General features: G+C 41.7%; 1 protein-coding gene across 2 annotated transcripts in view; it reads right to left on the minus strand.

Annotated features, from left to right (window-relative positions):
- Nucleotides 1–3,117: 3,117 nt before the first annotated feature.
- The window catches only part of MLXIP (MLX interacting protein), a 64,788-nt gene continuing 52,475 nt past the window's right edge, over nucleotides 3,118–15,430 (minus strand). The window contains exons 13-17 of one of the 2 annotated variants that reach the window (XM_034790874.1): nucleotides 13,792–13,893; nucleotides 12,432–12,559; nucleotides 11,252–11,375; nucleotides 8,509–8,638; nucleotides 3,118–7,769 (exon numbers count right to left, since the gene is read on the minus strand). In XM_034790874.1, coding sequence (XP_034646765.1) covers nucleotides 7,648–7,769; nucleotides 8,509–8,638; nucleotides 11,252–11,375; nucleotides 12,432–12,559; nucleotides 13,792–13,893 — 606 coding nt within the window. In that variant the 3' untranslated portion in view covers nucleotides 3,118–7,647. Of the gene's footprint in view, nucleotides 7,770–8,508; nucleotides 8,639–8,798; nucleotides 8,959–11,251; nucleotides 11,376–12,431; nucleotides 12,560–13,791; nucleotides 13,894–15,430 lie in introns of those variants that run through there. The other variant, XR_004648236.1, reaches the window with a different exon arrangement.

Here is a 15,430-nt window from a genome sequence, read left to right on the forward strand (position 1 = left end):
CAGCCACTGGCACACTGGGATAGCTACCACAATGCACTGCTCTCTGTAGTGTTGCAAGAGCTGCAAATGTGGACATGCACCACCGTCACAAGGAGCACATTGTGAACACACAGTAGCGCTTTCCCTGCTGTTGTCTCTGAGGTTTAACTCCCGGCGCGCTGCAGCTGCAAGTGTAGACGTAGCCCAAGTCTCTAGCGGTTGACTGTTGAAATCGCCTCAGAAACATGACCTGACTCAGTGTAACTGATGCAGTGACATTTGTCTTCGTTTGCAGATCTGAAACCTACCTGAGGTGTGGACGACTCCATTCATCTCAATGGCTGCTGACTCAAGACCCCTAGTGATCACACTTTAAATGTCAGCATCGTTAAGAATTTCACTGCTTGTCCCAGCAGGTAAGACAGGAGAGAAATTATGACATTCTGTACAATCTATTGCGAGTTCCACCTCATTCTGGCATTACCAGTGAGTAGGGTTGGAAGATACCATCATTTTTCACCCCCTCCAATCAAGAAGCTAAGCCCCAGGAGCATAGCAGAGCCCCAAGGGGCATCTAGGTCGCCACAAAGAGCAGCCAAGTTCCAGTAGCTCAGAGCATATGAGCCTCACAAAGGGGAAGTCAAGGAGAGCTGAGTACAAGGTACTCCGAGAGCATGATCACATCTGCACAGCTATGGTGAGTGGCATTTTGCGTGGACAGAGCTTGTTCTGTGGGTGGAGCTGCTCCCCTTTCCCCCTCCCCAGCCATGTGAGCCCTGGCTATATAAAGGCAGTACAACATTTAAAGTGATCAGACTAAGAGCAGAGTTTTCTTCCAAAAAATAACATTTATTGTTTTGGTTGTAAATATAAAAAAAATGGCATTGCACAGTTTAACAGAGCTGCTTGAAAAATGCTACATACCAGCAGCACAGCAGAAGTTGTGTCATACAATAGAACAGAAAACCTTATACAACAAGGCCAAAGCAAGAGCACATCTGAAGCCCTTGTTCTTCGGAGCTTTTATATAAAAACAAACAAACAAACAAAAAAATCAAATCCATTCATTTAAAAAATACCTGTAGCAAATTTTTATGGCAGCACAGAAAGCAATTTGTTTAAAGTATCATTAAAGAAGAGGAGGATTGCTTCTGACGCTGATTTACTTTGTCTTAACATTTTATTGATGCTTATGAGCAGTGTTTATGTTCGGATATAAAAGCAATTCAAAACAACAGCCATGAGACCATTACATTAAAATGCCTTGATATGTCGCTTTGTAACCATCCTGGGTTTTACATATCCGTCCAAAACCTACCTGCGTGCCTGCAGTCTGTGTGTGTGCCATGCAAAACAGCATGACACATGTTTAATGAAGAAGGAAAATGGAGAGCTGGTGCCCCAATCAAAGTAAATGGGAACAGGGCAGAGGGAGGAAGGGGCTTTGCTGCAGAAAACTCTCATGAAACACATGCACCCACATAGTGGACAAAGAAATTACTGGAGGCGAGCAATGGGCAGGCCAAACCCTGCAGTCGTTACCCAGCCAAATATCTTACTCAAGTCAAAAGATGTTAAGGACACTCAGGAACTTGCTGGATTGGGCCCTTAAGACCATGTGATTTAGTGGCAACAATACTTTGATCGTTTTACTTCGTTATCTTGGTGTATAATCAAAAGTAGTAGCGGGCACTGGAAATAAAGTGTAGATAACACCCGAAAAAATATTCAAAACTGTCCTGATACTGAATAGTCAATTCCCCCCTCCCCCCCAAAGTAGCTTTCAACTGGCACCAGTAGGTCAATAGTTAACCATCCCAATAATGGACACAAAAGATGGAACTGCTTCCCAGTAATCTGAACTACAAAAGCTTCATGCTGCTGAACATTTCTGCTACTACCTAGAAATGCCACTGGCACCAAATATTAAAACTGTTCTCATACCCCTGCCTGATCTCACAGAGGCTTTTGGTTTGAAAACCAAACACATGTACTGGAATGTCAAACTCTGGGGCTGCAAACTAAATGGATTCACTCAAGATGGCAAGACACTGCTTAGCAGTGTGATCTCACTGGTCTTTGCCTTTTCAAGCACTTACAGATGCACAGGGATCTAGCAGAAAACTGCTGCCTGGAGACTCTGGGGTTTTGCTGGACTTTTTTGTGCACATTCCCCAAAATCAAGCAATTTTCAGAGTCCCAGATTCTAAGAGTCACATTGTCTCCTAAACAGCAAACCACATAGGGCCCAGGATGCTCCACTATATTCAGGATTTTCAACAGATCATGCTGTTGGGAGGAGGGGATGGCTGAACTGAGACGCACCAAACCTGTAGTTCTCTAAAAAGGCCTGGTCTACACTTACAAATTAGATGGACCTTGGTACGTTGCTCGGGGCTGTGAAGAAGTTTGCGCCGCGTGATGTACTCCCAGTACAGACGTAGGTAGGTTGACGGGAGATTCTTCCATCGACTTAGCTACTGGCTCTCAAAGAGGTGGATTAGCTACATTGATGGAAAAACCCCTTCCCTCAATGTAGGAAACGTCTACACTACAGCGGTGTAGCTAGAGCACTGTAGCTGTGCCACTGTAGTGCTTGCAGTGCAGACATTGTCTCAGCTCCGTGAGAAAATCTCCAGGAGTCTGGGGCACTCACAGAGTGCAGGTCTGGTCACGCAAAGACTCAGCACATCTACGCTTGTCCACACAGCTCCCTTCCAGCACCTGAGACAGAAAGTCTCCCTTCAGGAGGTATTTCTCTAGGGGACAGGAAAGCCATGGCAGAGCCTGCCAATAGGGCCAGCATTGTCTCCCACAAAGAAATCCCAACAGTTTTGTGAGGGATCATGCTGCCAAGAGTATCCCTTGTCCCCATCCCTGCTGTGCTCCTGCTCCCTCAACGTCAGCTAGTTTCTGGTTTTTGTTGCCCATGGCTGTGCTGTTGGCCGGGAGCACAAGGCCCTAAGAGAACTACAGTAGCTGATGTGTTGGGTTGCAGAGATGTGTAGAGTTTAAGGGCAGAAGGGACCACTAGATCCTCTAGTACAGTGGTTCTCAAACTTTAAAAATCCAAGGACCTCCAACCCCGCCGCTCAGTCCCAAGCTCCGCCCCACTCCACCCCTTCCTCGAAGGCCCCCACCCCTCCCCCTCCTCTTCCCTGCCTCTTTCTGCCCCCTCCCCTGGGTGCACCCTGTCCCCACTCCTCCCCCTCCCTCCCAGCACCTCCTGCACACCAGGGAACACTTCCCTGACGTGCAGGAGGCGCTAGGAGGGAGGGGGAGGAGTTGATCAGCGGGGCCCATGGACCCCAGTTTGAGAAACGCTGATCTAGTACATCACAGGCCATTATTTCACCCAGATACCCTTGTACTGAGCCCAATAATTTGAGTCTGAGTAAAGCATAGCTTGTGTTTGGCTTTTAGGGAAGCTAAGAATGAATCTGAGCACTACAGATTCTTTGGGAGCCAAATCCACAGTATGAAGCCACTGAAGGCGAGGTAGACGGTAAGTGTCACCTGAAATTCTCTGTAAACTGCAGACAGATGGTGGGGACTGGTTGAGAGCCTCTGTTTGGTGCCACACGGAACTGAATTGGAACTCGTTAAACTAAGGGAGAGTGCAACTGCTTTGGGCAGAAATCCTCTTTTTGAGAGATGTGTTATTTAAACCCCTTAGCTGGTGAGCAGAAATAGAATACAAAGTTCAAGCTTAGAGCAGAGAGATTTACACTGCAATTCATATAAATTGGGTAAATCTCTTTTCATAACTTCATAAAAATACTTTGAGATCTAAAGAAAAGCTCTGTAAAAATACTAACTGCTTTACAAAAGATGAAGTATCATTATCCCCATTTTACAGATGGAGAAACTGAGGCAGAGGTAAGCGACTAGGCCCACAGCAAAACAGAGACAGAGCCAGGAATTGAACCAAGGTCTATAAACTCCCAGTCCAGTTTCCAGTGCACTCAATAAGCACTGTCACTAGACTGAATGTGATAAAACATGGAGTCTGAAATAAACAAATGAGAGTTCAGATTTACAGAAATTAGGTGGCAAAGGGTTCTCAGAATTATTAACCTTCACTAAGGGGCAAGATCTTATTGTTCAAGTCTCCATGCGTCATGGGTATTTGTTCGACTCAAAGGATTTAGGAAAGCAGATGATTTCTGGTAAATGCCAGACAGAATGAAAAGTTTGTATACTTTTTTCTTCTCCCTCATACACTTTTCCCCTTCCTGCCTGCCAAAGTCAGCAATTTTTAATAAAAAAAAGATAAAGTGCTGCTGATCTTTGTGCAGCAAGCAGAACTGTTCTGTGTTTCCCCTGCAACTAACTAGATACACCCTATCTGTCCCGTTTTAATCTGCTCGGCTGTGCAGTGAGATTCGATGGTTTTTAGTAGACTTCAAGATAAAAAAGTGGTAACCTGATAAATTTTAAGTAGCTCAGTCACAATATCCTTTCATGTTCCTTTAGGATACCAATGCAGTCAATGTGAGGCCTTCTATTGATTTCAATGGGAGTTGGGGTGGAACTCTTTAGGGTCTGAGCCAAAGCTCCTGGAAGTCAGCAGAAAGACTTCCACGAGCTTTCTAACAGGCCCTTAGTACATCTCGCATGTTGAGGGAAAGCTTGATTATGATCACACTTCACATTGACTTCAGTGCATTTACTCCCAATTTACACTGGGATGAGGTAAGAACCAGGCACAATATCTACCATGCAGACTGGAGACAACGTCACCAGATACGTATTTGGACATGCAAATATGCATATCAATAAGATAGATGTGTAAATGAGGAAGTTGGGGGGAACCTAGCTAATCACCATGTCAAAGATTTTGTTAGACAGAAGTTCAAGATCATTAATAAAATGAAGGATGAATACAGGCATCGATAGAAAAGATCTTACATTTATATAGCACCATTTATTCAGCTGGATACCAAACGATATTGCTTATTTTACTAATAGATTGTACTGCACGTCTAGGCCTGAGTATATAGGTAGAAAAGCCACTTCACCGCTGAACAACCACCTCTATGTACTATTTCAATAAAGTCTAGGCCTACATTTTCAAAGGGCCTTCAACTGCTAGCTCTACAGCGGTGACTGCAGTTTTTCCACAGCTGCAAAAATCTCAGAGGTGTGTGTAAAGTTTAGGTATATAAATGGGTAGCAAAAGGTCTCTTGATTTGCCTGCACAAATGCCATTTCCACCACAACTGATGTTCGGCATGTGCAAAAACTCAGCTGTGAAAAGTTGAGAATGCAAAAACTCAGGACAGGGAAATCCTGCAGTTCATTTCATAGGTAGCTTTTGAAAGCTTGACCCTCCAAATGGAAAGTTATACGGTAGAGAAAGCGAAGAGTTGCTTCCTAATGTAAAATCCCTGAAAATATTTTAGAATGTGTAATATCAAATTATTTGCAGTCTGCTCTCTAGCTAACCACTGTCAGTGTACAAGAGCTGCCCATCTCAATGCAGCTTGTTTTTGAAACTGGAAGGAAAGGTACCAAGGGAAGAGATCATTTGGCTTTACCTGGATTGTTAACATGGTTCCTAATAACTTCTCTCTAGAAAGTAGTGGAATTGTCAGGGTTATTAAGAAGTTGTGCTGAGTTTAATGATTTATTTATTTTTTTTTGCCATGAAAACTGACCTGAGAGTTTGGTAAACTCCTGGGACCTCAAATTTTGAACCAGATACAAAATCTAGTCAATGGCCTGAAGGCTCACTTCTTTTGCAGATGAAGTTAATTCATGGAGTGGAACACAAAACAAACCCGCTCAGACATGTAATTACATTATTGGAGTTACCCGTCACTGTGAAAGCAGACACCACTAGGCATTTCCCTAGCTGTGCACAGTACAGCTCCCTGCTTAGGTGGTTATATGCCAGTAGCTAAGCAACAAATCATTTAGTTTTTCACAGTGTATTGAAAAGCAGGAGCTCAGATACCAGAGTGATGAGTGCAGCATCAGAACCTCAACAGAAGACTTAAGCTTTACATAGTGCCTCTACTTTAAGGTCCAGGGGGTTAGCTATAAAGGATCATGTTTTTAGACTTCATTACAGAGATGCAGCAGAGTAACGTGTTAGCTACAAGCCAAACCCTGTCCCCAGCACACAGGCTGAGAGCAACACTGGGGAGCAAGGTGCTGGGCAAAGGCACTGGCAAGGAACAAACCCCAAAGCTGGGAGGGCTCGAAGCACATGTTCTGCTCCAGCTTTGCTCCAACCAAAGAAAGTCAGTTTTGCAGACCCTCCATGACAAGAGCTGTGGAGAAGGCATTGCAAGAGAAGGCCTACAAATCATGGGTCAAGAGTCTCCATGTTTATGCCTACTCCTCCTAATTCGCCAATGGCACATACATACACCCTACCCCACACAGGTTAATCCTAATGTGGACAGGAACGATCTGCATGAGCTACTGTTGGCCAGAAGTTGCTAGCACTATGGTGATGACCACATTGCTAATGACTAGTGAGGCTCAGGTCCATCTATAGTTATGTCAGACACTTACTGGAACAGTCACGGTGAATGATGTCATGTTTCAGATATCAAACAAGTGGTGTTCTAAGTTTTATGTTGGACGCAAGCCTCTTAAAGATTGACAACCGTGACCTAAATCTTTCGAGTTTAGGATTTAGGGCAGGGACATTGAAGCAGGGGAGATAAGCAAAGAAGACACAGGAGTGGGGGATAGCTTATGAGTACATGTGGATTGATCTAATTTCTGTGACAACATAAATGCCTATTTCCTAGCATTACAAACTCAGTTTCTGTCTCTAAAGCATTACAGCATCATCTGTGCACATGTCTTATGATGGAGAGTTCGACTCTGCAGCATGTAAGAAAAAATAGTTTACAGTTTAAGCCTGTAAGGAAATTCATGTCTATATTTACAAGTAAAGAATTCACACAAATTAAAGATAAATTGTTCTCTTGTACTTGCCAAACTGTCCTGCTACTCACTTGTACTGACTGAATCAGGAAAAAAAGTTCTACGAAAACATCTGCTACTTTATTTGCTAGGAAATAAAGCATGCCCTCCAAATGATCATATACAAATAATATACTGAACTAGAATAAAGATACATACACAACCTGAGATTTTAATTCTAGTATTTTACCACAATTTTGTATCTTTGATTAACTTTTTTTCTCCTTTGGTTATTAATATGTTGATCATTCTTTTTATCAACTTTTACTGTTCAAGTAAAACAACAAAGAAATTGAACACCAGGTAATAAAATGAAAAAGCACATTACCTTTCATGAAATCAAACGTGCATTTCCCTTTAACAAATTGTTCCTAGGTGTAGCGAATTTACACCTTGTTTAGTACTTGAAGTCATTTTATGCAAAGATGCTCCCTGTGTATTTATTCATGCTTCACTGATGGAGATTTTTTATTGCTGAATGCAGGACTCTAGCCTACTTATGTTTCTGAGGTTGGCATTCTCACTTAACTGAACCTAACAGGTATTGAAGAGGAAGCCAAACATTAGACAATGTTGCATTGTATCTCTACATGTTCAGGAGCCAGAGGCAAAATGCTCTGAACAATGTCCTTTCTAAAGTGCACCGACTGTAAGGAAACTCACACGTCTGTGAGGCTGGCCCTTTCTTCACGTCTTGTTTAGGCAACTCATCATTTGTGACTGTTAGGTTTCCCCAGCTGTTTTGTTGATCTTACAAACTGCCTCAGTGGCTTGCTCTGGCAGGTGTGACGGATCTGACAGAATCGAGGTGGTTGTACTGAGATGCCGAAGGGTGTTCAGCACCACTGGAATAAAGGTCCAAAAAAGAATCAAGGAGAACAATTAGTCTGATTGCAAACAGATTCACGTAGTACACAGTGAAGGATGAATGATCTATTATGCAATGTACAGATACATAGATATTCTTGCAGTACACACAGAGCCTCAACAATGCAACATCAAAGACATCGAAGTGCAATGACTTTGCTGGAAGGACAATGTTTACAAAGTGGAGATCTAGTATTTTGACTGCACTATTCAACAAAATTCCAACTTGTTCCAATATAGACAGTATTATTTTGCAGTATTAACCACAGATATGAACTTGGTGCTTCATAATGGAGGTGGATTGAGAAACAGGCATCAGATTCAATCATCCCCAAACTTCACGGGCATTTGAAAGCTACGCACAGATTCAAACAGCTTCATAACAGAACAAACCACTTTCCTGACCCCTAGCCCATCTCAAGAGTGTTTGAAATCTGGATTAAAATGTTGTGGTTTGAATCTATAGTTAGTTTCTGGTCTCTACAAACAAAAAGTTACATTATTTTTTCTGCTCGGTGCTAACACGCAAGAAATGCTCAAAATGAATTTCACTGGCAACAACAGTTCTTAATTTTCCATTGCAACAATGCAAGAGTGTTGAAAAATCACATCCTCTATCATGCCTTCCTTCCCTGTCCCATGCTGAATTTCCAAGAGGAAACTGTACGGTAACAATTATCGTAGTATTAAATTACCACCGGTTAGAACTCTACTTACTTGGCCTCAGAACACGGAGCGAACAATGCTCGTCCAGCCACGCCATTGCAGTCTGGTTCAGGTCCTCTAAACTGGCCGTAGACACCATTCCATTGAAGGTCTCAAACAATGGCTTAATGATGATACTAAACTGCAAATCATTGAGGGTTAAGGGGAAAAAAAGAGGCGCACAGAGCATCTTAATAATAATAAAAAAACCCATGAATAGTTCAATGTAAGTGGAAAACAGAAGGCATTTAAATGGACTTCAACCAGGAAAGGGACGCTAACATTTAAAGAAACATTTCTACCTGGGATATTAAAATAAAATAAAATCTGACGTCAGTGCTCTTCAACTATGTTGTTTGTCTACTTTAGTAATTCCTTCTGGATGAACAGTGAAATTAGACAGATATATTGACGGTCACTTTCAATGCTTGGTCCCCATGCACTAGCATCACGCAGTAGAATCTGGGTTGCAAATAATAGAAAGGAACATTTGAAAGAAATCATGAAAAATGTTTCTAGTCCTAGTAGTTTGTGTCCCTCCTTTTTATTATACGGTTGTTACAAAAAGATGCAGCTAGCCTTAGACACAGCCTATGAAACCGTGAGACATCCCTCTCGGGGACACCTCCGCTGATCAGAACTCTTTGGCAATCAGTGCTAACAGCAGCAAGCTATGGACACACAGCTACTTTGTTTGGTTTCCCAAGCTTTAGGGATTCCCCCACTTAACTCCTCTACCCTGAAGGATGGACACTGTGATGGCTACAACCCTACTAGAAAAGGAGGACTGGACAGGGTTATCAAATTGTAATGAGCTGAAAGATACTGAGCAACATATGATCATTCCCTCCTGCTAGCAGAAGGCTCCATCCTTCAGAGCACACACAGCCTCTGCTGGCTCCATGTAGCAGGGACTGGGAGCAGATGTCAAATCAGGGTCTCCTATATCGCAGCTGAAACTGTCACTAAGCTTGACCTTCAAAGCAATTTGTTATGATGATGGTTGAATAATTCTAGAATAAAAACAGCCCGCCCCCAACTAAATCAAAACTTAAAATCAAACCAGCTTGTGAAATATGTACCCATGGAACTTATCCAGGGCTTTAAAGATAGTTCAGTTCTATGATTGGTGGCCCTGAGAATCTACCACCATCTTTAGATCTTCTGATAACAGTAAAAAAAAATTTCCAATTCCATCAAAGCGTGGAAATATGGCATAAACAAGTCTCAACATTGTAATATGCTCCTGGGTACCCTCCAATACTAATGGCCAAGATCAGTCTAATTATTTCCTGTTATGTTTAAAGGGACTGCCTGTGCTTATGCCCCCTTGTAAAATGACTGGAAAGGTAATGTAACAGGCTATTCTTCAGCTATCTTTACCAGCCCAAGATCAGCTTACTCATCCCCCTTCTTTACGTAGCAGAAACTCTTACGGGATTTTCAGATTTATGTTATAAACCTCCTTCACTGCTTTACAGTCATTTCACCCTGGTGAAAAGTTTCATTAGTCATCACGACTGCTGGCTATGGGCACAGATAGCCTCCTAAGCTTTCACTGGACAGTATTCTGGAAAATGTCAGTGTGTCCTGAGAATTACACCCGATTGCTAAAAAGGTACTTGGAGGTATAGCCTGCTATGAGAAGTGGTTTGCTGAGAGTATTATTCACTCCCTCCAAGGTCCCTGCTGCAAACTGCCTAAAACAATAGCTCTGATAAGCGTAAACTGCCCAGTTCATCTCAGTGAGGCATTAACTCTGAAACCTCATGATGCCAATTTAGATCCCAACCACCATTTTACTGCTGATCATTTAGGAGAAATATTCAACTATCCCAAACTGCCTCCCACATCTTCCTGAGTGCCAAAAGTTCCAATTGCCTCCTACGAGCTGCCAAAACTCCCAGCTTCCTCCTTGACAACTTCTATAATGCTCTTTTTAAAACCAAATTCTGCAGGAGTTGAACATTTTGGAGGAGTGTAAAATATACTATCCAATTAAGCAACACCTGGGATATTGTCCTTAGCTGATCAATAATTTTCACAGTTAAATCAATTGCAGGCCACTCTTTCTACTTTCTCTGAAGCTGCTCCAGCGTGAGGTACTAGAATGCTGCAAAATCATTGGGCTTTTCCCACAGACGTTAGGTTAAACTGGCTGCAGAGCACATGGAAGCCTTTCCTAAAAGCGTTGCACAATCTGACTAAGGGACAGAGTCCAGTTGTTCAGGCCCAACGTTGTGGTTCCATTAAATACTGGTGAATATGAACAAAAATAATATCTTATCAATTAAATTTTAATAGTTTCAGTAGTGATCAGTAAGGAATCGATTATTTAATACCACTTATCTTGACAGTGGTCCTTTCTAAAAAATGAACAGATGAGCTATACCTTAGGGACAGTATTCACTAAACTTTAACAGTTTTTAAACCATAGTAACGAATAGTAATAATACTTTGCACTCCTACAGCACCTTCCTTCCAAACCTCTCGAAGAGCTTTACAAACGTTAATGGATTTATACCTCACAATACCCTGTGAAGCAGGGAAATATTATTTGCATTTTACAGATGAGAAAATGGAGGAACAGAATTACTTAAGTGACTGGCTAAAAGTCACAGCATCAGTTATTGGCAGAGCTGGGATTAGAACCCAGTGTTCCTGACTCCCAGTCCTAGTCTCCAGTCACAAGCCTCTAGGGATTTAGTGCTTTTTTGATATAAATTCAATGTACAGTAGCACAGTGAAAGGATACAATCCAAAACTTCCAGTTCTGGAGGGTCCTGTTTCTCACATACTCATCAAACATACTCCGCATGTGATCAAATCTCTGTCGGGTTATGGGAACCCCGGTAGCAGGGAGCTGCTGTTGACAAGAACTGAAGAAAAAGGCCAGAGCTCAAAATCTCTTTCCAGAAAGGAGATATTTCTCTTCCAAACCAAACACTAATACAGGACAAGCACCAAACACCAGTACCACGGGACTGACGCCGCCTATTAGGGGTAATCCACTAAAATGAAGAGGACAAACCTCATTCATTTCATGACTCATTAATGTGTACTGTGTAATACTGTTTTCCTATCAATTTTGTCCATATGCATTTAGCAAAGAGAATTTTCCAGCTGCTAAGCTTTTATTAGTACAAATAATAGAGCTAAAAGCAAAGTAAAACATCTAACAATGTAATTTTCAGGGCCCACTTAGAAAGGAATAAAAACACTAAAACTAGCAGTCAGATAGCAAACACACTAATGTTTTCTTCAAATTCGCATGATTTTAGAACACAGTCCAAATTAAAGGATGAACTTAAAGTCAACTGAATAGATTTTATCAACTCCTACAAATATAATTGATTGCTTTCCTCAAAACCCTAATTACATAACAGAACACTTAACAAGTCTGTGGATGAAAAGCACTATAGACCACAAAATGCTTTAAAATGAGGTAATGATAGTTACCTTCCATTGTAAAGGTGGGGAAACTGAGGCACAGAGCTATTAAAGTGACTTGCCCAAGGTCACGCGGGAAGTCAGTCGCAAACTGGACATTATTTCTTCCAATAATGAAAGATTACATACAAAAGGACAGTTGCAGCTAAACTACTTTAAGGGACATGATTTCTGATCCACGGTACAATACAGCTCTGAACACAATGCCTCCTGACCTCTTCTCAGAAGTGGGCCATTTTTGGTGTTACCACCATATACACCAATACTCAGAGCCCACTGAAGGTCAACACAGAAGCCTACTGATGCCCATCCTATTATGACTTTGCTTTTTCATTGGGATCCACTGATTTTTTCCTCCTCTTCAATGCCCCGCTGCCATTTAACCTAATATTTGATGCAGACACCCAATGTTATTACCCAAAGAAATGCTCCCCATGCTCTGGTCATTATGGAAAAAAAGGTAACAATTCCCCTCAAAACCTCACATGATGGTAGCATTTAGCTCCTCAATCTCCTCCCGGAGGCGCCTAGTTTCCTCTTGTGACTGCATTCTCTCCTGCTGTAGTTTAGTGATATATTCCACAGTCTTCTGGAGCGTGATTGCATGGCTGATCTGTACCGAAGAGGAACACAAAGTTGACTTTCTGGAGTTGAGTTAAACAGCCTCAGAGTTTGCCCCAAACCAAATATAGCACCTACAGAAGCATTTCTGCCCCTTTATCACATTCCTTATCCACCCTGGTAAGGCACTTTGGGATTGGCAGATGAAAAGTGCTACAGAAGAGCAATTAACCAGTTAGGTGTTTATCCTGACTCTTATTAGCACTGGTATAGTGAAAGATGCATGTGTGTGCAACTTGCCCTCTGTTTTCCAAATTGGATTTTGACTACTTTCTCAATGGAAATGTTTAAACTGTTTGTTAATCACTTTCCCCCTTAACAAGTATTCATAATTTTTTATGAGGGGTGTGATGTCCTCTCTGATGTGTTTAACATGTTACTAAAAGTTGTACATTAAGGAGATAATACAGAACATTTGATTCTATAGGGTTTGGTGTTTTCTCATTATCATTAAACAGATGGGAGTGTGGTCTAGTGGTTATTAAAGGGGCCAAACAGCATTACTGAGTTCTATTCTAGGATCTGCCTCTGTGTGCACCTTTGACAGGACAGAAATAAATAAGGCCTACATTTATTATAATCCATTAAAATCATTTCAATAAATAAAATAAGATGTTGCATCAGTGAGCCCCCCTCACTTTAACTCAAATCAATCCACCCTGGGCTTTAAGCAGATCACAATCTTTCTGTGCTACAGTTTACCTATCTGTCAAATTTGTACATGACCTGCCTCAGAGTGGTGTTGTGAGGATTAAATAAGGTTTGTAAAATACTCTGGAAATGGTTGAGGAAAGGAACCATATACACTAAGTTTGAAGCATTACCATGCTGTACCTATGATCAAGTCTCTGTTACTGGAGCTCCAGGAGCAAAGAGGACTGCACTGCCCAGTTTCCTTTCTTTCCCCCTTGGTTCCAAAACTGAAGCTCATGCTCAAACAGGACTCCCTGCAATTTTGAGACTCGTACCAGTGGTAAAGTTCAGAGCACAAGAGCTGGCACGCACTCAGCTACCTGGCCAGTAGTAACAGATTTTCTTCTATCCATCCTCACCTAAACTCTTATGTCACAGATTCATCAAGTAACTTCACTTTGATGTGTACTTCACATTCTCCAGTGAAACAAGTGATGTTCGGGTTTATTAACAACCCTTTGCAGAATGAGTGATGGTTTCTATAACTTCTCTCGCCAGGTTAAAAATGCACAGCACTCATGGACAACTTACTGACTTAGAGTTAGCTGATACCAAGCTGTTCAGGGTGCTAAAACCAATCTTGATATTAAATCTTCTCTTTTGTTCTGCTGAAATATGCTTCATCCTTCGATTCTACATAAACAAATAAAATTAGCTCATCAGTCTATGTTGGTTTCTCCACCATTGCCCTATGGTCATTTTTGCTATTAAAATCTATACAATTTTATCTTTTGCTGAATTAAAGTTACCATGGTATCCACAGCCTTCCTAATGCTGCAAAATATCATAGTGATATTAATTACTTGCACATGGCAATTTAAACACTTTCAGAAGTGCCCCCTGTACTAAATGCAAACCAAAACTGGTTTAATAGGGGTTTCTTCTTAGTTTTATGAACACTTCTATTAGTTTTAAGTTTCATGATGTTTAAAAATACCCCCTAAAATTCTGACAGTGTCTCGTTACATCCTTAGACCTTTAAAATTACCTGCAAATTATGGGCCTGACCCACAATTCCTAGCGCAGCAAAAACTCCCACTGAAGTCAGTGGACTTTATGAGTGTGAAAGGAACCTAAAACTGGGCCCAAACATTTGGGATATAACCTCTGGCATGTATGGATGCTTTAAATCATTGTTTGGCTTATGTGCTACCATACATTTCTAAAGCTGTCAAACATCTTTTTCCATCAGAACCCTGAAAAAGGACTAATCAGATTTAGCACTTTTATAGTGCTTTACAGAAGACGGGTAACTGTCATTAGCCTCCTTTTACAGAGGGAAAAAAGGAGGAAGAACAAGGTTGTGCGATGTAGGCGTCCACTCAACAAGTCAGTGGCAGATTCTGGAACAAAACCTAGATTTCCTGACTCACAATCCAATGCCCTACCCACTGGACATGCTGCTGTACTGTAATCTAAGCAGTTTTGCTCAGCAAGACTATCATTTTTAGTTTCGAGAATGACGACATTCCAAAAAGAGTAAAGAATGGAAGGCTAAAGGTGGGCAAACATCAAAGAGCCTCTAACAATCACTCATCCTTTGTCTGTTTACCAACATATTGGGACTTAAAACATTTAAAATACAAAGCATTCAGAGTCACCAATATTTTTGTCAAAACGGCTACAAAATTTGATTCATTGCATGTTTGTTTTCTCAAGGACACCACATCATCTAGTGGCTGCCTACTTCTAAACAAAGAAACAGAGTTGATAGCTTTCTTTGGTCTGTTGTGGCTTTCGTTGTGTTTCTTGTGTAATCAAGGAAAAATTCTACGAAGGCCAACTAGTGTGAGAGATACAGCCAAGACCTCTAGCAGTCTGACTGGCATTTCTATAGTGGCTATTCCTCCAAAGTAAATCCAGACTACAACTTGGAATGGAGCTTGTAAGGTTATTCACATGGATGGCTCAAAACATGTGTTCTTATACCACATGGCTAGGACTCTCTTAGTAACCATAGCAGCTCAGTGTTTTGCCATTCCAGGGCTAGACTGGCAGGTGGCTCTCTTCTGTACCTGGGTCAGTGCATTCTTTCTGCTCTGCAGACAGGAACCCCTATCCATGTGCAACTGGTATGGACAGTCCTCCATCCTTCCAGCTCTCTGTGTAGAAAGACATCCTGGAGGGTATATGCAGCTCCTGCTATTCTATGTGCAGGCCCTCCAGAAAT

This window comes from Trachemys scripta, chromosome 15, assembly GCF_013100865.1.
Source record: "Trachemys scripta elegans isolate TJP31775 chromosome 15, CAS_Tse_1.0, whole genome shotgun sequence".
NCBI lineage: Eukaryota > Metazoa > Chordata > Testudines > Emydidae > Trachemys > Trachemys scripta.